The 23,023-nt window shown below is 44.9% G+C and overlaps 2 protein-coding genes across 3 annotated transcripts; one reads left to right on the forward strand and one right to left on the reverse strand.

Moving 5' to 3' along the window:
- The first annotated feature begins 4,273 nt into the window (after positions 1-4,273).
- On the forward strand, positions 4,274-18,191 carry PPOX (protoporphyrinogen oxidase). 2 transcript variants are annotated; one of them, XM_077260538.1, is made up of 13 exons: positions 4,274-4,369; positions 13,564-13,667; positions 13,741-13,875; positions 13,993-14,108; positions 14,184-14,316; positions 15,521-15,665; positions 15,749-15,939; positions 16,019-16,079; positions 16,163-16,281; positions 17,199-17,312; positions 17,532-17,681; positions 17,820-17,862; positions 17,956-18,191. In XM_077260538.1, the coding sequence occupies exons 1-13, from the start codon at positions 4,333-4,335 to the stop codon at positions 18,084-18,086; spliced, it is 1,479 nt and encodes a 492-aa protein (XP_077116653.1). In that variant the 5' UTR covers positions 4,274-4,332; the 3' UTR covers positions 18,087-18,191. The 2 variants fall into 2 exon arrangements, with proteins under 2 accessions (XP_077116653.1, XP_077116654.1); XM_077260539.1 differs by lacking the exon at positions 4,274-4,369 and adding an exon at positions 9,636-9,772.
- LOC143809017 (C-C chemokine receptor type 3-like) lies at positions 4,776-6,445 on the reverse strand. Its single transcript, XM_077292216.1, has one exon. The coding sequence runs from the start codon at positions 6,100-6,102 to the stop codon at positions 5,041-5,043; it is 1,062 nt and encodes a 353-aa protein (XP_077148331.1). The 5' UTR covers positions 6,103-6,445; the 3' UTR covers positions 4,776-5,040.
- Positions 18,192-23,023: the final 4,832 nt, after the last annotated feature.

Raw genomic sequence — 23,023 nt, forward strand, 5'->3', positions numbered from 1 at the left:
AAGCGAATAACCTCCTGGTGATCCGGATTAACACGCATAGTCACTTGTGTCCAGTATTGTGGTTTATTACTAGCCAATGGGGTGGAGTCAATCCCTTTCAGAGGTATCGGAGCCTCCAGTGGCTCCAAATCATACCCACAGCGTTTGGCAAAGGACCAATCCATAAGACTCAAAGCAGCGCCAGAGTCGACATAGGCGTCCGTGGTAATAGATGACAAAGAACAAATCAGGGTCACAGATAGAATAAACTTAGACTGTAAAGTGCTAATTGAAACAGACTTGTCAGGCTTCTTAGTACGCTTAAAGCATGCTGATATAACATGAGTTGAATCACCACAATAGAAGCACAACCCATTTTTTCGTCTAAAATTCTGCCGCTCGCTTCTGGACAGAATTCTATCACATTGCATATTTTCTGGCGTTTTCTCAGTAGACACCGCCAAATGGTGCACAGGTTTGCGCTCCCGCAGACGCCTATCGATCTGAATAGCCATCGTCATGGACTCATTCAGACTCGCAGGCACAGGGAACCCCACCATAACATCCTTAATGGCATCAGAGAGACCTTCTCTGAAAATCGCCGCCAGGGCGCACTCATTCCACTGAGTAAGCACAGACCATTTGCGGAATTTTTGGCAGTATATTTCAGCTTCATCTTGCCCCTGAGACAAGGACATCAAGGCCTTTTCCGCCTGAAGCTCTAAATGAGGTTCCTCATAAAGCAACCCCAAGGCCAGAAAAAACGCATCCACATTGAGCAACGCAGGATCCCCTGGTGCCAATGCAAAAGCCCAGTCTTGAGGGTCGCCCCGGAGCAAGGAAATTACAATCCTGACCTGCTGTGCAGGGTCTCCGGCAGAGCGAGACTTCAGGGACAAAAACAATTTGCAATTATTTTTAAAATTTTGAAAGTGAGATCTATTCCCCGAGAAGAATTCAGGCAAAGGAATTCTAGGCTCAGACATAGGTGCATGAACAACAAAATCTTGCAAATTTTGTACCTTTGTGGCGAGATTATTCAAACCTGTAGCTACACTCTGAAGATCCATTTGAAACAGGTGAACACAGAGCCATTCAAGGATTAGAAGGAGAGAAAGAGAGGAAGGCTGCAGTATAGGCAGACTAGCAAGTGATTCAATTAAGAGCACACTCAGAACTAGAGGAAAAAAAATAAATAAAAAAAATTGTAGCAGACTTCTTTTTTCTCTCCTTTCTCAGCCAGTAATTTAACCCTTTTTTGGGCCGGTCAAACTGTCATGATTCTCAATGGCGAGAGAACATAGCCCAGCATATATGAGAACTAGCTCTTGGAAGATGGAAACTATACTGACCATGAACTAAACCTGCCGCACAACTAGAAGTGGCCGGGTAGCATGCCTACGTTTTTTAACCCTAGATGCCCAGCGCCAGCCGGAGAACTACCTAATCCTAGCAGAGGAAAAGACAGTCCTGGCTCACCTCTAGAGAAATTTTCCCAAAAGGCAGACAGAGGCCCCCACATATATTGGCGGTGATTTTAGATGAAATGACAAACGTAGTATGAAAATAGGTTTAGCAAAATCGAGGTCCGCTTTCTAGATAGCAGGAAGACAGAAAGGACACTTTCATGGTCAGCAGAAAACCCTATCAAAACACCATCCAGAAATTCCTTTAAGACTCTAGCATTAACTCATAACACCAGAGTGGCAATTTCCGATCACAAGAGCTTTCCAGACACAGTAACGAAACAGCAGCTGTGAACAGGAACAAAATGCAAAAACACACAAGGACAAAAGTCCAACTTAGCTGGGAGTTGTCTAGTAGCAGGAACAAGCACAGAAGGCTTCTGATTACATTGTTGACCGGCAAGAAACTGACAGAGGAGCAAGGTTATATAGCGACTCCCACATCCTGATAGGAGCAGGTGAACAGAGGGGATGATGCACACAAGTTCAATTCCACAAGTGGCCACCGGGGGAGCCCAGAATCCAATTTCACAACAGGATACGATTAGATACACAGCTCAGCAGTCAGTATCACACAGGATAGGATTAGATACACGGCTCAGCAGTCAGTATCACACAGGATAGGATTAGATACACAGCTCAGCAGTCAGTATCATATAGGATTAGATTCAGCAGTCAGTATCACACAGGTTAGGATTAGATACATGGCTCAGCAGTGAGTATCACACAGGATAGGATTAGATACACAGTTCAGCAGACGGTATCACACAGGATAGGATTAGATACATGGCTCAGCAGTGAGTATCACACAGGATAGGATTAGATACATGGCTCAGCAGTCAGAATCACACAGGATAGGATTAGATACACAGTTCAGCAGACGGTATCACAGGATAGGATTAGATACACGGCTCAGCAGTCAGTATCACACAGGATAGGATTAGATACATGGCTCAGCAGACAGTATCACACAGGATAGGATTAGATATACGGCTCAGCAGTCAGTATCACACAGGATACGATTAGATACACAGCTCAGCAGACAGTATCACACAGGAAAGAATTAGATACACGGCTCAGCAGACAGTATCACACAGGATAGAATTAGATACACGGCTCAGCAGACAGTGTCACCCAGGATAGTATTAGATACACGGCTCAGCAGACAGATTCACACAGGATAGGATTAGATACACGGCTCAGTAGGCAGTATCACACAGGAGAGAATTAGATACACGGCTCAGTAGGCAGTATCACACAGGATAGGATTAGATATAAGGCTCAGTAGGCAGTATCACACAGGATAGGATTAGATATAAGGCTCAGTAGGCAGTATCACACAGGAGAGGATTAGATATACAGCTCAGCAGTCAGTATCACACAGGATAGGATTAGATATAAGGCTCAGTAGGCAGTATCACACAGGATAGGATTAGATATAAGGCTCAGTAGGCAGTATCACACAGGAGAGGATTAGATATAAGGCTCAGTAGGCAGTATCACACAGGATAGGATTAGATATAAGGCTCAGTAGGCAGTATCACACAGGAGAGGATTAGATATAAGGCTCAGTAGGCAGTATCACACAGGATAGGATTAGATATAAGGCTCAGTAGGCAGTATCACACAGGAGAGGATTAGATATACAGCTCAGCAGTCAGTATCACACAGGATAGGATTAGATATAAGGCTCAGTAGGCAGTATCACACAGGATAGGATTAGATATAAGGCTCAGTAGGCAGTATCACACAGGAGAGGATTAGATATAAGGCTCAGTAGGCAGTATCACACAGGATAGGATTAGATATAAGGCTCAGTAGGCAGTATCACACAGGAGAGGATTAGATATAAGGCTCAGTAGGCAGTATCACACAGGATAGGATTAGATATAAGGCTCAGTAGGCAGTATCACACAGGAGAGGATTAGATATACAGCTCAGCAGTCAGTATCACACAGGATAGGATTAGATATAAGGCTCAGTAGGCAGTATCACACAGGAGAGGATTAGATATAAGGCTCAGTAGGCAGTATCACACAGGAGAGGATTAGATATAAGGCTCAGTAGGCAGTATCACACAGGAGAGGATTAGATACACGGCTCAGTAGGCAGTATCACACAGGAGAGGATTAGATATAAGGCTCAGTAGGCAGTATCACACAGGATAGGATTAGATATAAGGCTCAGTAGGCAGTATCACACAGGAGAGGATTAGATATAAGGCTCAGTAGGCAGTATCACACAGGAGAGGATTAGATACACGGCTCAGTAGGCAGTATCACACAGGAGAGGATTAGATATAAGGCTCAGTAGGCAGTATATAAACCAATAATTGGAAATATAAACCCATATCTCATATAAAAAAATCTTGGATGTACCCAAAATACTGCATATTAAACCTATTGCCACCGAGTAGCATGGTAATAATGTCTAGGAAATCAAATACATTTTTATAATCTGAAACATTATTATTAAACCAATTAATCACAACGCTGCAAACAATTAAAAATCCCATTTAAAAACCGAGAGGGAAGGGCAGTGTTGTGTTATATACGGTAATTACGGGCACATCAGTAATCCATAAATCGCCAGTTAACTATTAGGAGACGCAGAAGTGTGTATATATCTCATATCACTCATTAGGCAAACAATATTCCATACAGCAAGGAAAACTACTGCTCAGCGAGGGTTAACAACCACCCGAATACAATGTAACAGGCTCCTGATATCAGCAGATTCCTGTATAACAACCAAAGGTCAGAATTACACCAGTAAGTACATATCGAACTCGCCTAAAGTACAAATATATCTCCTCCCATGCAGTGGGAGACCAATCTATACACACCATGTGCCATTGTGTAATCAGACCACCCTGCCCAGTCCCCCTATGGATATTTGCATAGGGGGATATTCATGTACTATAGGTGAGTTTGATATGTACTGGTGTAATTCTGACTTTTGGTTGTTATGCAGGATTCTGCTGATATCAGGAGCCTGTTACATTGTATGCGGGTGGTTGTTAACCCTCGCTGAGCAGTATTTATACATGCTGTATGGAATATTGTTTGGCTAATGAGTGGTATGCGATATATCAACACTTCTGCGCTTTATAATAGTTTACGTGTGATATATAAAGCACCGATGTGCCCGTAATTATATATATAACCACACTTCTCTCTGTTTTATGGGGTTTTTCATCGTTAGTAGCGTTGTAATTAATTGATTTAATAATGTTTCAGATTATAAAAATGAATTAGATTTGGTAGACATTATTACTGTACTGCTCAGTAGGCAGGATCACATTACAAGCTTAGATACACTGTATCGGTCTTAGTTTTGTGCACTGGCTTTATTCAGTATGTGACCAGTGATGAGGGATATATGATACATACGTTACAATCTCTATTATTAATAATGATACACGTGTTCTCTGCTTGGAAACTTTCTTGGCTGTTGCATCTATACTCGGTGATGCATAAGACTTAGGAGCCACAGTACGCAGCTGCTCATTTAAGTGTCCCTGGTCCATCTTGTCCCATTTGCTCTTATCTACATGATGTAGCGTTGTACTGACAGGCAATCTGCTGGGTCTGCATCATTCGTAGATGGTCTGCGGGGAGTATTCGCTCGTCCTGCTGCTGAGGCTGGACTGCCTGTACCTGGTCCCGCACATAACCCACCTACCCATCATCTGGGACAGGTGTTTACGGAACTTGGTTCCCACAAAGGTGTAGAAGAAAGGGTTAATGCAGCAATGGAAGTAGGCGATGTTACGGCAAATGAAAAAGGCATAGTCTATGGTTTCACTGCAGTTTTCTTCCCAGAGATCCGTGGAGATCTGCTTCGCCCTTATGAAAATGATGATGTTATAGGGGGTCCAGCAGACGAAGAAGGCCAGAAGAATGAGAAAGATCAGCTTAATGGCCCTGTCCTTGTTGTGCATCTTCGTAGAGTTCAGCTTGATGACGATCAGTGTGTAACAGTACAAGATGATGAAAAGCGGCACCAAGAAGAACATGACCACCTGCTGATAGAATCCCACTAGCTTCCAGTTATTGATCTTATCTATGATGAATCCCGTCTCCTCACACAATATCCCGTAAAATACGTTTTCTCTGGTCCCATACAGAATGAACTTGGGGATGGCCGAGAAAAAGCTGATGACCCAAACCAAGCCGGTGACAATGTAGACATATAGCATCTTCCTGGTCCTGGTGGCATAGATGGCATGAACAACCGCCATGTATCGATCCACTGTCATCACGGTCAAGAACAAGATAGAGCTGTAAAACCCAATGTAGAACATGGAGGCCAACATCTTGCAAGACGTCTTCCCAAATATCCACTGGTCGTGGTGGTAGTAACCCCAGAAGGGTAGTGGGAGGGTGAACAACAAGTCGGAGAACACCAGGTTGAGGATGAAGAAGTTTGTCACCGTCTTAATGTTCTCAAACTTCAGTAGAAGAAATAAGATGAGGCCGTTGCCTACAAGACTGACTATGAAGACCACATAGAAGAAGGCAGGCACCACCAAAGCCCCAAAATTGTGGCTGTTCTCCTTTGGGCACAAGGTCACGAGTTCGTCATCATAGTTGATGGTCGTGTAAGTGGTGGTCACCAGAGGATTGTCCATCTGTGCCTCGTCCCCGAGTGACATTGTAGCTGAGCTCAACAAGACTCTTGGAGAAGTAGAGTGTGTCTTCTGCTTCTACTCAGTCCAAGAAATAAAATCAACCAGTCCACGTTGATGGGTGATGATGAGCAATGTAAATTTCGCAATGTGTACTGTAAGGTGTAGATCGCTGATTTATCTGGAACTGCAGGAAACACATTGCAAAGCGCCCACAGTTTGTGCAACGTCCAACCTCTTCTTCCCCCAAAGAAAAATCACAAAAATAGCTCCAGATAAACAAAGATTTTGCAATCTTGACAGCCTTGGCCGCAGATGGAGCAGACAAGAACTAAGTAGAGCAAGGGAGAAGGAAAGTTGAATCTGAGCAAAGACTGAGTATACAGGGGCATAACCCCTGGCCATATAAATTTGCAGGGTACGTGGACTTTTAGGATCGTCCTACGGCAATGCACAAAATTGACCATTTAGTATCAAAATTAAGACATAGGATGATGATCAATATCCAGTCTTCTATAAAAGGATGATTGATGGTATACTGGGGTTGTGCGTTTGTTTTTTCCTACTTGCATATCTTACGGTGGCACACAGCCTCAGCCAGCCATTGCATAGAAATTGTAAGTCAGGAATGTGTGCCAAAAAGGGCCACTCCTAAGGTTAGTGTTACTTGCGCATGCGCATTCGCTCACAATTTGCAAAAGTGGATTTTTTTGTGTTATTATTTCTTGGCTTCTGTCTTCATTAAGCATGTATAGTATCAGCAGATTTCCCAAGATCTGAATTGTTGGAAATTCAGCAGCTGGACACTCTTGTACCTCAAACAAAGCATAATGTTGGTAAAAATTGGCACCAGCCACAGCCAAAGGAGTAGGAATTTAATCAAAGCTCTTCATAACAATTCTGGCTTAAAGGGAACCTGTCACCTGAATTTGGCGGGACCAGTTTTGGGTCATATGGGCGGGGTTTTCGGGTGTTTGATTCACCCTTTCCTTACCCGCTGGCTGCATGCTGGCCGCAATATTGGATTGAAGTTCATTCTCTGTCCTCCGGAGTACATGCCTACACAAGGCAATATGACCCCCGCCCATATGACCCAAAACTGGTCCCGCCAAATTCAGGTGACAGGTTCCCTTTAAGTAACAAAGAGATAAGATCCTCCTATAAGCCGTTTCTTTCATAAGGGAAGTAAGAGAATGTCCTCTCTCCAGTCATCAATCGTCTTCTTTTTCAAACTTAAAAACAAATGATTGTTTTAACCGACCGACCACAGCCAGATATCATCTGTGGAAGAACCTTTGTTGAAAGAATTTTCTCGGAAAGGTCGTTTGGTCATCTCGTAATCAATTGACATGTATGGTCAAGGACAAAATGGAGCTGTAGAAACCAATGTAGAACCTGGAGGCCAAATTAGCTAAATGTCCTTCCAAATATCCACTGATCATAGTGGTTGTAAGTTACTCCAGAAGGGCGATGGGAGGGTGAATATCAAGTTGGAAAGCAACAGGTTGACGATGAAGAAGTTGGTCACCATCTTTATAATCTCGAACTTTAGGATAAGGAACACAGTGTGGCCATTGGTACGAAAATTAACCACAAAGCCAGAATAGAAGATGGTCACCACCTCAGAAATATTATTCGACACCTGGTATCAATGGACATGAACAGTCAAGAACAAAATGGAGCTTTAGAAACCAATGTAGAATCTGGAGGACAAATGTCCTTTGGAATATCCACTGATCATGGTCGTTGTAACTTCAGAAGGGCAGTGGAAAGCTGAATAACAAGTTGGAGAACATCAGGTTGAAAATGTAGAAGTTGGTCACCATCTTAAGAATCTCAAATGTTAGGATAAGGAATACAATATAGATGTTGGTCCAAAAATTGACAATGAAAATGGAATAGGAGCTGGGCACCACCTCATAAATATCACTTGTCACTTCGTATCAATAGGAATTAATGGTCAAGAGAAACATGAAGACCAACATTTTACAAAATGTCCTTTCGAATATTCATCGATTTTGGTGGTTGTAGCTCCAGAAGGGAGATGGGAGAGTGAATAACAAGTTGGAGAGCAACAGGTTGAGGTAGAAGATGTTGTTCTCCATTTTAAGAATCTTGAACTTTAGGAGAAGGAATACAATGTGTATATTGGTCCAAAAATTGACCATGAGAACAGAATAGATGGTGGGCACCACCTCAAAAATATAATTTGTCACCTTGTATCAATGGATATGTGCGGTCAAGAACAACATGAAGCTGTAGAACCTTGAGCTCACAAATATGCACTGGTCATGGTGGTTGTAACCCCAGAAAGATAGTGCAATGGTGAATAACAAGTTGGAGAGCACTAGGTAGAGGATGAAGAAGTTGGTCACTATATTATTGATCTCGAACTTCAAAGGCAGAAATATAATGTGGGTCAGAAACCTAACCATGAAGATGAGATTGACGAAAGTGGGCACAACTTCAGACAGATTGTTGGGTCGTCTGATATTATTGAACAGGTACAGTCAAAAACAAGATGGAGAACCTGGAGGATGACATTTTGGATGTTGTCCTTCTATATATGCACTGACCATGGTGGTTGTAACCCCAGAATGGCAGTGGGAGAGTGAATAACAAGTTGGAGAGCAGCAAGCTGAGGATGACAAAATTGATCACCATCTTAATAATCTCAAACTTCAGGAGCAAGAATATGATGTGACCATTGGTCAGTGACAATAAAGATGGACTATAAGAAGGTGGGCACCACCTTAGACATGTGCGCTCGCCACCCGGTATCGCATAGCATACACGGCCAGGGTGGGCTTCTTCTTTGGTCTGGATGGTCTATGGTTGTGTCATGTAATGATGGTTCACCACTCCCTCAATGGTTCTTCACCCTTCTATGCCATGGTCATGGCCGCCTTCTTCAGTGGATTGTGATGGCTGCTTGTTTACACCAGATATTGAATTTGTCCCTTGTTACCCCTGTGGACCCCCTGGGACGGCTCATCTGCTTCAGAAGAAAAGGGTGAAGTGAGTAAATACAACCAGCTCAGTCCTTATCCCCGGACCTCAGGGGAGCATTGGGGGCCTGTGCACATTAGATATTCACCGCTCCCGCCCTCATCGGTGGGTTTGGCTGACTTTTATCTAATTCCTATGGCAGACTGAGGAGCACTGTGGAAACTGATAAGGACAGCTGATCGAGGACAAAAGCTATGTGCCAATATTTAAGGATAAGTATATGAGCCCCCAAATTCTGAATTTTAGGGGACTTATTATTCCATCCTCTCACCCACCATCCCTATAGTGAAAATTTTAGACCTAGAAAGAGCATCCAGGCACATTAATGAAACTCAGCTTCTCATCGACAGCAACCAATCACAGAGCAGCTTTCATTATTTAAGAGCAGGATTTGAAATGAAAGCTGCATAGTGATTTGTTGCTATGGGTAACAATGACATTCACGTCTATCAATCGCTTAAGCCCCAAACTATCATCATCCACGGCACGCTGTGTGAAGATCACGTGATATGTGCTCTCCTATCAGATCATCCCAAATGCTTCCTGCTTACTGAAGTCACTCACTCCAAGCTAAACGTGTGATAGGCTGACATATGACAACCACGCCCACTATGGCTCCGTCTCCTGAGCATGTGGTGGGAGGAGCTTCTGAATGTCACTCACTGAGTAGCCGCAACATAAACGGACGGTGAGTGTCCCCGAATATTCACGAGTGACCCCGAGTCTCCCCGAACCTGAGAGATCGAACCCTCAACCCACTGCTTGTGGGCTCTATATTATTACACCCCATGTATACCACTGTGTGCTGTATATTATTACCCCCTCCTGTATACCACTGTGTGCTGTATATTATTACCCCCTCCTGTATACCACTGTGTGCTGTATATTATTACCCCCTCCTGTATACCACTGTGTGCTGTATATTACCCCCTGTATACCAGTGTGTGCTATACATTATTACCCCCTCATGTACACCACTGTGTCCTGTACAGTACCCCCTCCTGTATACCTCTGTGTGCTGTACACTATTACCTCCTCTTGTATTCCTCTGTGTGCTGTACGTTATTACACCCTCCTGTATACCTCTGTGTGCTGTACATTATTACACCCCCCTGTATACCTCTGTGTGCTGTACATTATTAGACCTCTCCTGTATACTACTGTGTCCTGTACATTATTACACTTCTCCTGTATACCACTGTGAGCTGTATATTATTACACCCTCCTGTATACCACTATGTCTTGTACATTACCCCCTCCTGGCTACCTCTGTGTCCTGTACATTATTACCCCTTCCTGTACATCTCTGTGTCCTATACATTATTACACCCCCTCCTGTATACCTCTGAGTGCTGTACATTATTAAACCCCTCTGTATACATCTGTGTCCTGTACGTTATTACCCCCTCCTGTATACCTCTGTGTCTTGTACATTACACCCTTCCTGTATGCCTGTTTCCTGTACATTATTACCCCTTCCTGTGTACCTCTGTGCCTTGTACATTATTACACCCCCTGTATACCTCTGCGTGCTGTACATTATTACACCCCTCCTGTATACCACTGTGTGCTGTACATTATTACACCCCATGTATACCTCTGTGTGCTGTCCATTATTACACCCCCCTGTATACCTCTGTGTGCTGTACATTACACCCCCCTCTATACCTCTGTGTGCTGTACATTATTACACCCTTCCTGTATGCCTGTGTCTTGTACATTATTACCCCCTTCTGTGTACCTCTGTGCCCTGTACATTATTACACCACCCCTGTATAACTCTGTGTCCTGTACATTATTACACCCCTCCTGGATACCTGTGTGTGCTGTACATTATTACACCCCCCTGTATATCACTGTGTGCTGTACATTATTACACCCCCTGTATACCTCTGTGTGCTGTACATTATTACACCCCCCTGTATACCTCTGCGTGCTGTTCATTATTACACCCCCTGTATACCTCTGTGTCCTGTACATTATTACACCTCTCCTGTATACCACTGTGAGCTGTATATTATTACACCCTCCTGTATACCACTGAGTCCTGTGCATTATTACCCACTCCTGGCTACCTCTGTGTCCTGTACATTATTACCCCTTCCTGTACATCTCTGTGTCCTATACATTATTACACCCCCTCCTGTATACCTCTGAGTGCTGTACATTATTAAACCCCTCTGTATACATCTGTGTCCTGTACGTTATTACCCCCTCCTGTATACCTCTGTGTCTTGTACATTACACCCTTCCTGTATGCCTGTTTCCTGTACATTATTACCCCTTCCTGTGTACCTCTGTGCCTTGTACATTATTACACCCCCTGTATACCTCTGCGTGCTGTACATTATTACACCCCTCCTGTATACCACTGTGTGCTGTACATTATTACACCCCATGTATACCTCTGTGTGCTGTCCATTATTACACCCCCCTGTATACCTCTGTGTGCTGTACATTACACCCCCCTCTATACCTCTGTGTGCTGTACATTATTACACCCTTCCTGTATGCCTGTGTCTTGTACATTATTACCCCCTTCTGTGTACCTCTGTGCCCTGTACATTATTACACCACCCCTGTATAACTCTGTGTCCTGTACATTATTACACCCCTCCTGGATACCTGTGTGTGCTGTACATTATTACACCCCCCTGTATATCACTGTGTGCTGTACATTATTACACCCCCTGTATACCTCTGTGTGCTGTACATTATTACACCCCCCTGTATACCTCTGCGTGCTGTTCATTATTACACCCCCTGTATACCTCTGTGTCCTGTACATTATTACACCTCTCCTGTATACCACTGTGAGTTGTATATTATTACACCCTCCTGTATACTACTGTGTCCTGTACATTATTACCCCTTCCTGTGTACCTCTGTGCCCTGTACATTATTAAACCCCTCTGTATACCTCTGTGTCCTGTATGTTATTACCCCCTCCTGTATACCTCTGTGTCTTGTGCATTACACCCTTCCTGTATGCCTGTTTCCTGTACATTATTACCCCTTCCTGTGTACCTCTGTGCCCTGTACATTATTACATCCCCTATATACCACTGTGTGCTGCACATTATTACACCCCCTGTATACTTCTGTGTTCTGTACATTATTACACCCCCCTGTATACCTCTGTGTTCTGTACATTATTACACCTCTCCGGTATACCACTGTGTCCTGTACATTATTACACCCCCTGTATACCTTCGTGTGCTGTACATTATTACACCCCTCCTGTATACCTCTGTGTGCTGTACATTATTACACCCCCTGTATACCTCTGTGTGCTGTACATTACACCCCCCTCTATACCTCTGTGTGCTGTACATTATTACACTCTTCCTGTATGCCTGTGTCCTGTACATTATTACCCCCTCCTGTGTACCTCTGTGCCCTGTACATTATTACACCACCCCTGGATACCTCTGTGTCCTGTACATTATTACACCCCTCCTGTACACCACTTGGTCCTGTACATTATTACACCCCCTGTCTACCTCTGTGTGCTGTACATTTACACCCCTGTATACCTCTGTGTGCTGTACATTATTACACCCCCTGTATACCACTGTGTGCTGTACATTAGTACGCCCCCCTTGTATACCTGTGTGCCCTGTACATTACACCCCTTCTGCATACCACTGTGTCCTGTACATTTCCCCCCCCCTGTATAAAGCTGTGTCCTATACATTATTACACCTCTCCCATATACAACTGTGTGCTGTACATTATTACACCCCCTGTATACCTCTGTGTGCTGTACATTTACACCCCCTGTATACCACTGTGTGCTGTACATTATTACACCCCCTTGTATACCTCTGTGTGCTGTACATTATTACACCCCTCCTGTATACAACTGTGTGCTGTACATCATTTCACCCTCCTATATATCAGTGTCCTGTACTTTACCCCCTCCTGTATACCTCTATATACTGACCATTATTACACCCCCATGTATACCTCTGTGTCCTGTACATTATTACACCCCCCATATACCTTTCTGTCCTGTACATTATTAAACACCTGTATACCTCTCTGTTCCATACATTACACCTCCTCCTGTATACCTGTGTCCTGTACATTATTACGTCCCCTGTATACCTCTGTGCTGTACATTATTGCACCCTCCTGTATATCTGTGTGCTGTACATTATTACACCTCTCCTATATACCTCTGTGTCCTGTACATTATTATACCCTCCTTTATACCTCTGTGTCCTGTACATTATTACAACACTCCTATATACCTGTGTGTGCTGTACATTATTACACCCCTCCTGTATACCTGTGTCCTGTACATTATTACACCCTCCTGTATACCTCTGTGTCCTGTACATTATTACACCCTCCTGTATACCTCTGTGTCCTGTACATTATTACACCACTCCTATATACCTCTGTGTCCTGTACATTTACAGCCTCCTGTATACCTGTGTGTGCTGTAAATTATTACACCTTTTTTCCTTACAGGCACAGTAGATATCTGGATGCAGAGGACAGTGGTGGTCACGGGCGGTGGGATCAGCGGACTGACCGCCTGTTACCACCTGGTTAAGGATGGCGGAGTGTCTAAGGTAAGCAAGGAAAGGGGCGTTTTTATCCTTGATTGTCATCTCCCCGTCGATGACTCTCTAATTTGCGCCATAGGTGATATTATTGGAGGGCAGCAGCAGACTCGGCGGGTGGATGCGTACCACACGGACTGAAGATGGCGCTGTGTTTGAACATGGACCCCGCGGGATGCGGCCAGGAGGAGTGGTGGGGAGAAATACGCTGAGTATGGTGAGAGCATCAAGATGGCGGCCACACCAGTCATCAGCCAAATATGCCTCATTGGTACACTGTGAAGACCCTGAAGCTCTTATAGTGATCCCATGTCTGACATCTTTTTTCCTGCAGATCTCAGAGCTGGGACTTGAAGCAGATCTTCTTCCCGTACTAATGAGTCAACCAGCCGCCAAAAACCGCTACCTCTACGTCAACAAGTCACTACACAAGCTGCCGTCCAGTATAGGGTGAGCGCCTCCCGATGTCCGAATATTACGTCACATCACAGGAAATGCTACATTCACCTGCTTGTGTAATTATAGGGGCATCCTGCGTACCATCCCCCCCTTTTCAAGACCTCTATTCTTATGCGGTCTCCGGGACCTGACAGCCCCTCGAGGAACAAAGGAAGATGAGACCATCCATGATTTCTTCTCACGCCGGTTTGGAAAAGAGGTGACAATCCTATATATAGAGGGTGGTGTTATAATAGTTATATTCGTCTACATAGTATTATAGTAGTTATAGGAGCAGTATTATAGTAGTTATATTCGTGTACATAGGAGCAGTATTATAGTAGTTATATTCTTGTACATAGGAGCAGTATTATAGTAGTTATATTCTTGTACATAGGAGCAGTATTATAGTAGTTATATTCTTGTACATAGGGGTAGTATTATAGTAGTTATAGCAGTATTATAGTAGTTATATTCTTGCACATAGGGGCAGTATTATATTAGCTATATTCTTGTACATAGGGGTAGTATTATAGTAGTTATATTCTTGGACATAGAGGGCAGTATTATAGTAGTTATATTCTTGTACATAGGGGCAGTATTATAGTAGTTATATTCTTGTACATAGAAGCAGTATTATAGTAGTTATATTCTTGTACACAGGGGCAGTATTATAGTAGTTATATTCTTGTACATAGAAGCAGTATTATAGTAGTTATATTCTTGTACATAGGGGCAGTATTATAGTAGTTATATTATTGTACATAGGGGCAGTATTATAGTAGTTATATTCTTGTACATAGGGGGCAGTATTATAGTAGTTATATTCTTGTATATAGGAGCAGTATTATAGTAGTTATATTCTTGCACATAGGGGCAGTAGTATAGTAGTTATATTCTTGCACATAGGGGCAGTATTATAGTAGTTATATATTCAGGTACCTGCTTATATTACGTAGTCCGTTCCTCCTCTATATGATTCAGTACACATATGGCTGCAGGCTGTAATTCTTATCTCCTCCTTTCCTGCCCTGTATGGTGTTGCTGATATCTCAGTGCAGGGTGTGAGGACTTATGCCTTGACCTCCCTGTTGCTGAATATGACTGCATCTTGCAGTGGGCGTCCTGCAAACAGCGACTTTATATCGTACATTGGATTGTGAGCTCTGTGGTCGTCGCTGTCCGTTATCTGTATGTCATTATTCTCCCTTATGATAAACCTTCTGTTATCTTGGGATAAATCGACAATAGTGCCCCCAGCCCACAATTCTCTCCAGGAGACCCTCTAGATTGCAGTTTATCAAGTGTTTACCTCCTTATCTTCTCTGTGCTGCTTTTCCCATCGTGTTATTTCAATTGTATCCCCCATTTTTCATGTGCCGCTACTCTCGGGGTCAAGTAACCCCGCACCTTTCTTCCCGCAGCTCGCTGATATAGTGATAGACAGCCTGTGTCGGGGGGTGTTTGCCGGTGACAGTCGCCAGCTCAGCCTACGCTCCTGCTTCCCCTTCCTTTACGAAGCTGAACGTCACAAGAGATCTGTGGTCCTGGGGATGGTCGCCACCGGAGGTAAGGGATCACATCGTAGGGGCATCGGACACATCCTATCCTCAGCTTTGCTGCTCATCATGGTCTCTCTATCATTGTGACAGATCAGACCCCGCCACTGGACTCGCCACTCATTCATAGGTCGAAGAAGGAGAAGTGGAGCCAGTGGTCGCTCCGAGGGGGCATGCAGACCCTCTCAGACACGCTCGAGGCCTACATTAAGGATAGAGGTGTGCAGATACACAAGGACACCCCAGTGGAGGCACTGCAGTGGCAGGCGGATGGTGGCTGGCAGGTATTGGGGTGAAGATGATATCCTGCTTCGCCCCCCGAGGCCTCTGTTTCCCCACATCATCTGTAATGTTTCCTTCTAGATCAAGGTTCCTGGTGGCAGCATGGCAGCCGATCATGTGATCAGCGCAGTCCCCGCAGCAGGTACCACCTCTCACCACGTAAAAGCAAGGGGGTCCCTGTATCGCTGGTCACATGACTGACTGTCCCCCATTATGTTTCCTCAGTACTGAGCAAAGTTCTACCCCTCAATGCTGAGCCGATGACAAACACCCTGCGTGAGATGAGCGCCGCCACTGTTGCTGTGGTAAACCTGGAGTATGACGGAGACGTGCTGCCTGTATCGGTGAGTGACCCAAAAATTGCAGGCTCTGTCCCCCGAGTGTTATTGTTCTTCACCCCGAGTGTCAGTGTCCTTTATTCTCCGTACTCCATCCCCCGTGTCAGGATGCTGTATCCTTCAATGTCAGTGTTGTTATCCTGTACCCCCGAGGGTCATGATGGCAGACACAGGTGAGACCCCTCACTCATTTCAGCAATGCCAGTTTTTCTCACTAGGATATGGATCCTTTTGCTGTACTCCCAAGGGTCTGAGTCCTTATGTCCTACCCTTAAGGACCAGGTTCCTTCTCTCGTACCCAGGAGGTCCTTCTCTCGGATCTCTGAGGGTCCTGGTCCTTCTGCCTTAATTCCCGAGGATCCTTCTGTACCCCATGAACGGCCAGGTCTTTCTTTCTTAGTCCTGAGGGTCCAGGTCCTTCTCTCATAGTTCCGAGGATCCATGTCCTTCCCCTGTAGCTCCGAGAATCCAGGTACTTCTGTTTTACCCCAACTCCTCTGGGGGCCGGGTCCTTCTCCCTTAGCTCCCACTTTCCCTCCCCCGGGTCTGTATCCTTTTACTGTAGTCCCCTAGTGGACAGGTCCTTCTCTCATACTTCTGAGGATCCGTGTCCTTCCCCCATACCCATGAGGGTCTGGGTCCTTCTCTCATAGTTCCAGGGATCTGTGTCCTTCTTCCTTAGTCCCGAGGGCCCAGGTCCTTCTCCCATACCGATGAGGGTCTGGGTCTTTCGCTCACAGTTCTGAGGGTCTGGATCCTTTGCATTGGCAATACCGGGGCTTCGTGAGGATGTGACATAGGGTGTACTGCAGACTTTGCTCTCAAACCTGAACACAACCCCTTTAACCCTCTGCCTTTCTCCACTACATTGATTAACCCTACAGTCTGAATATTGGGGTTCGCTTACTTTCTCTCCCCTCCAGGGTTTCGGACATCTCATTCCCTCCTTTGAGGGCGACGCCATGTTGGGGATCGTATATGATTCTCTCGCTTTCCCAGAACACAACCGACGAGGCGGCAGCTCCACCAGACTGACGGTAATGGGGGAAAATCTCGGGGGGGATGCGGACACTGCAGAGGACTGTACCCCCGAGGCTGACAGTCTAATTACTGCAGTGATAAAACATGGCAGGAAATCCCAGCCATTACATTATGACCTGACGTCTGGGGGAAAGGGGAGACGTGATCATCAGACAGAGAAGGGCTGTCGTGGAGTGTTTGTAACAGGGTCACAGTATCTGTCATCTTCCCTGCAGGTGATGCTTGGAGGTGCCTGGTTTGAGAGCAGCCTGGGTGACCCAGATGCTGTATCAAAGGAGGCGCTGTTGAGCCTGGCGTCCACGGCGGTTGCCACCCAGCTGGGAGTGAAGGAGACGCCATGCCGCACCATCGTGACCCTGAACAAGGTAACGGGCCCATTAGATCCTGTCTGTGTACACTAAATCTTCACTGCCCTCTGCTTCTCACAGCAGAGCTGCAGTGGCCTTGTTATGACCATTAGGGGGCAGAGCTCCTTTAATGTCTATGGCCTTTTTTCTTCGCAGAGCTGCATCCCCCAGTACACGCTGGGACACTGGAAGCGAATTGGTAAGGAGTCAAAACTCCCATGTACCCCAATATACCAGTAGGCAGGTTCGTCCTGCCATCCATTCATTGACCTGTGTCTTCTCTCCCCTGCAGATCATCTCTTCTCCTACATCCGCCAGCACTCTCTGCCCCTCAGTCTCGTTGGCGCGTCCTATGAGGGAGTATCGGTTAACGACTGCATCTACAATGCCAGGAAATCCGTCAAGCGCCTGCTGGGATGTTAGCGGACTACAACTCTCAGCATGCGCAGACCCTGTGTGTGTAAATGGAGGTTCTTTTTTCTATATGTTTTATAAAATAATGTATAAAGATTCCACAACTTTATGAAAGTTTCTGAAAACTTTTTAAATGTGTAATATGCAGAAATAGTGATGAACCTGGGGCTCTGAAAGTGTAGTGACACTACAACTCTCAGCATGCACTGACAGCTGTAAGGTGGAGAGCACAGCTTTTACGTAGTCTTAACCCATGTATGACAATAGGGGAAAACTGGGCTTAAATTAAAAAAAATAAAAATCTAGATTTAAGTTTTTGAAACTGTGAAAATATTTAAAAAAGTTTTTAATAGAGAACCACCAGCCTAGTTTTCCTTCTAATTCCCAGCTCTTTTTGGCTTTGCTCAAAAAACACCTGCACGCGCTGCCAATAGAATGCCAATAGAAAGACAAATTATAGCCATAAATCTAGACATTTTCCCTTTAAAAATCAAACAACTATGAGCCTGTATTTTTATTTCTTGAATGGTTTTTTTTGTTTTGTATTTCATTATATAGAAAAAATTACAATTGATTTCTTAATTCTAGCTCCGTGGCTCAGTGGTTAGCACTGACACTTTACAGTTGTGGTATCCTGGGTTGTAATCCGATTACAAACAAGTGAAAGTAGGTCACATCATGTACTATCTATTACAGTAGATTTATAAGTGTTCAATCTTCAATATTGCATTTTAGAGAAGCTACCACGGTGGCTCAGTGGTTAACATTGATATTTCCTGATATTGAGGTCCTGGGTTCAAATCTTACCAAGGATGACCTCTAAAAAGAGGTCATGTCATTTACTTCTTGTATTTTTAAGGAAGACTTGAATCTGCAATGATTTTTTGACTTGTTTACGTGGCAGCTCAGTGGTTAGCATTAATATTTCCTGACACCCAGGTCCTGGGTTCAAATCTCATCAAAGATGACAACTAAAAGGAGGTCATGTCATTTAGTTCTTATAATCTTAGGAAAGACGAACCTGCAATAATTTGATGCTTTGTTTCGTGGCGCAACAGTGGCTCAGTGGTTAGTGCTTACTATATTACAGTGCTGGGGTGTAGTGTTCTTGTCCAACCAAGAACAACTAAGAAGTTACTTCTTGAAACAGTCTTTGACTTTTGAGCCGGTTGTGGTTCCATCACTGCTTTTATATAACAGAAATAACATACACCTCACTGAGCAACACGTTGGCTCAGTGGTTCATACTGATGGTTTGCAGAAGTTAGGTCCTGGGTTCAAAGAACATTGAGAACGAAAGCTTAAAAAGTGCAGTTCTTCCTTTGGCATTTTATAGAAGAAACAAGCACCTACTTAGGGTAGCATGATGGCTCAGTGGTTAGCACTGTATGATGGCTCAGTGGTTAGCACTGTATGATGGTTCGGTAGTTAGTACTGTTGCTTTGCAGTCTTTTGAATCCTGGATTCAAATCCCACCAAGGACGACAACTGCAAGGAGTTTGGAATCTCTGGAAGAAACCCACGCAGACATGGGGAAAAAATTCAGTTTCCTCCCAAAGATATGTATAGAGAGAGGGAAACCATGGCTCCCGATCTCTTTTCTACAGCAGCATCTGAAGTTACCAGCATGGATAATTCGACACCCAAGGAGGTTCTGCCAATTAAGAATCTGATGAAAATATACAAATTTACAAGAAACGGTCTAGCTGCTAAAGGAAATCAGAACAAATAAAGCAGGTTTACAGATGAGAAAGTGGAGATATAGTTTTATACACAGGGACAGGCATTTGCGTATATTCATGATCCTCTTCTCATGCACAGAAGACATTGTAGTAGGTGTAAGCTGATTATTATTTATTATTATAGCGCCATTTAATCCATGGCAATTTACATGTGAGGAGGGGTGCACATAAAAACAAGTATAATCATCCTGAACAATACAAGTTACGACTGGCACAGGAGGAGAGAGGACCCTGCCCGCGAGGGCTCACAGTCTACAAGGGATGGCTGAGGATACAGTAGGCGAGGGGAGAGCTGGTTGTGTAGCAGTTTGATTTTTAGTGTAGGTTGCAGTCTTGTCGAAAGATGAAGGTCTTCAGGTTCCTTTTCAAGGTTTCCACGGTAGGGGAGAGTCTGATATGTTGTGGTAGAGAGTTCCATAGTAGAGGGGATCTACGGGAGAAATCCAGTATGTGATTGTGTAAAGAGGGAAGTAGAGAAGGAGATCTTGTGAGGATCGGAGGTTGCGTGCTGGTAGGTACCAGGCAAGGTGACAGATGTATGGAGGAGACAGATTGTGGATGGCTTTGTGTGCCATGGTTAGGGTTTTGAACCGGAGTCTCTGGGTAACGGGGAGCCAGCGAAGGGATTGATAGAAAGGCCGGGGAATAGCAGAGGGATAAGTGGATTAGTTGGGAAGCAGAGTTTAGAATAGATTGGAGGGGTGTGAGAGTGTTAGAGGGGAGGTCACAGAGCAGGAGGTTGCAGTATTCAAGATGGGAGATGATGCGGGCATGGACTAGAGTTTTGCTGATTCTTGGTTGCAGAACGTACAAATCCGGAAAATATTTTTGAGTTGAAGTCGGCAGGAAATGGAAAGGGCTTGGATATGTGGTTTGAAGGAGAGATCAGAGTCAAGGATTACCTCGAGACAGTGAGCTTGTGGGACTGGGGAGAATGGGCAGCCATTTACTGTAATGGATAGGTCTCTTGGGGAAGTCGAGTGAGATCGGGGAAAGATGATGAATTCTGTTTTAGAAATCTAGCAGAGAAGAAGGATGAAATAGCAGACAGACATTGTGGGATTCTGGTTAGTAAGCAGGTGATATCAGGTGCAGAGTGGTCCATCTGTGTACAATCCGCATAGAGGTGATATTGAAAGCCATGGAACTCTATGAGCTGTAGTGTTGTTCCAGTAGTTTTGAGACGTAGCGGAAAAGCTAGTGTGATGCAGTGATCACTGTTACAGCTAGGGGGCGCTGCATGTGCTCCTCAGGATATGCATGGAGGCATATCTGTAGTTGTAATGGTTGAACTAGCCACGCACACCTCCCACCTATGGGAGTGGCTACAAGTATATAATGTGACCATGTGGGTCACATGGGAAAAGAAATGGATGGACCTGAGTGGTCTGTGTGCCAGGTCCTGGAGGTTCTCTGTGTTGGGAGGTCCTGGGAGTAGGACTAGATCCCTGAAGAGCACATGGGGGGGGGCCTGTGTGTTGGACGGTCCCAGATGGGGATGGACGTACTGAATAGCGCACAGAGAGGACGCGTGTGCAGAGTCCGTGATGGCAGTGTGTTTGGGGAAGCTACAGCCCGTCTGAGGATCTGGACTGTCAGGTGGTCTGGTGAGCAAGGCATTGCCCGGGACGGTGATCCCAGTTCGGCCGCTTCCCTGAGAGAGAGTACTGACAGGATTCAGCCTGTGGAGCAGGAGCTCCTGGAAGGTAACCCAGCGTATGGGGAACCGTGCAGTCACCCATGGTAACTGGACGAAGTAAGGTCCAGCATGATTAGAGACTGCAACCGTAATGTCGTATGTTGGTGCCTGTTGTGCTCCATGGACATTAATGAACTGTATGGCGTGCGGTCACCCACGATAACTGGACACAGAGGTTCGGCATGTTTAGTGACCGCGTTTCAAAGCCGTATACTATGATGTGAAGATTGATGTAAAGGCTGTTTGCTTGTTGTTCATATTTCTGTGGCTTATGACTCGATAATAAACCACATGAACTGTTAAAGTGAAAACCCGTGCCTAAGTGCTTGAGTCGCGTGCCAAGCGAGTGTCCCCCAATACATTCAGTAAGTGCAATCTTACACTAGACACAGAGGATGGGTCGAGGGAGGGCTTTTTGAGGATGGGTATGATTGAATCATGTTTAAAGCATGAGGGGAAAACACCAGTTGTTAGTGATAGGTTGAAGAGATGGGTTAGGGTTTGGATGAAGACTGTGGTGAGGTTTGGGATGAGGTGGGACGGGATAGGGTTGAGTGTAAAGGTGGTGAAATGCGATTTGGAGAGTAGAGAGGAAAGTTGATCTTCTGTAATGGTTGAGAAGCTGGTTTTGGAGGAGGCCTGAGTAGTTATTAGGAAGGTCTGTGGGGGCTGTAGGCCAAAGCTTTCTCTGATGTTATCGATCTTCTGCTTGAAGAATGAGGCAAAGTCTTCAGCTGAGATGAGTGGAGAGGGTGGATGTGCTGGGGGAAAGAGGAGAGAATTGAAAGTGTTGAATAGCTTTTTACATTTGTGAGATAGGAAGGTTATGAGAGCTGAGAAGTAGGTTTGTTTTGCTGCAGCGAGTGTGGTCTTGAAAGTGGTGAGATACTGTTTGAATGTGACGAAGTGGGATCATCTCTGCTCAGCAACCCTGGATGCCGTCCTCAGTTCATTAGTCAGGCTGGTGTGCCAGTGTTGTCTGTTGATTGTGCGAGCTTCGGTATGTGTAAGGGGCCAACCATCTACAGCTGTTGCGGAGTTATAAAAAGCGGCGACAGAATCTGCATTGTGTAAAGGAACTTATGTCTATAAGAGGGAGAAGGGATTCAGAAAGTAAGTGTGGATCGAGGTGGTTAAGATATTTACGAGGGTGTGCAAGTTTGTGGAGTGGGGCTCGTGCACCTAGAGAGAAGAGAATGTGAGTAGGGTGTGGTCAGAGGGAGAGGTGAGTTAGAGAGGTTAGATAGGGAGCAGAGGCGGGTTATGAGGAGGTCCAGTGTGTGGCCATCTTCTTGAATGGTTGCAGAAGACCATTGAGCGAGGCCGAAGGAGGAAGGGAGAGATAGAAGTTTAGAGACAGCTGAGAGGGAAGTGTCAATGGGTATGTTGAAGTCACCCATGATGACAGTGGGGACGTAAGCGGAGAGGAAATGAAGTAGCCAGGTGGTGAAGTGGTCAGAAAATGTGGTGGCTGACCCTGGGAGGGAAGGTGGCAGGGGTAAATG

The sequence above is a fragment of the Ranitomeya variabilis genome, chromosome 1, assembly GCF_051348905.1.
Source record: "Ranitomeya variabilis isolate aRanVar5 chromosome 1, aRanVar5.hap1, whole genome shotgun sequence".
NCBI lineage: Eukaryota > Metazoa > Chordata > Amphibia > Anura > Dendrobatidae > Ranitomeya > Ranitomeya variabilis.

What these genes read in the sequence shown, in the direction of transcription:
- PPOX (XM_077260538.1), top strand. Translation starts at nt 4,333, where the DNA reads ATGGATATTTGCATAGGGGGATATTCATGTACTATAG. An exon ending in AAGCTGCCGTCCAGTATAGG is followed by an intron (nt 14,109 to 14,183) that starts GTGAGCGCCTCC and finishes GTGTAATTATAG; the next exon opens with GGGCATCCTGCGTACCATCC. An exon ending in AGGCGGATGGTGGCTGGCAG is followed by an intron (nt 15,940 to 16,018) that starts GTATTGGGGTGA and finishes GTTTCCTTCTAG; the next exon opens with ATCAAGGTTCCTGGTGGCAG.
- LOC143809017 (XM_077292216.1), bottom strand. Translation starts at nt 6,102, where the DNA reads ATGTCACTCGGGGACGAGGCACAGATGGACAATCCTCTGGTGACCACC.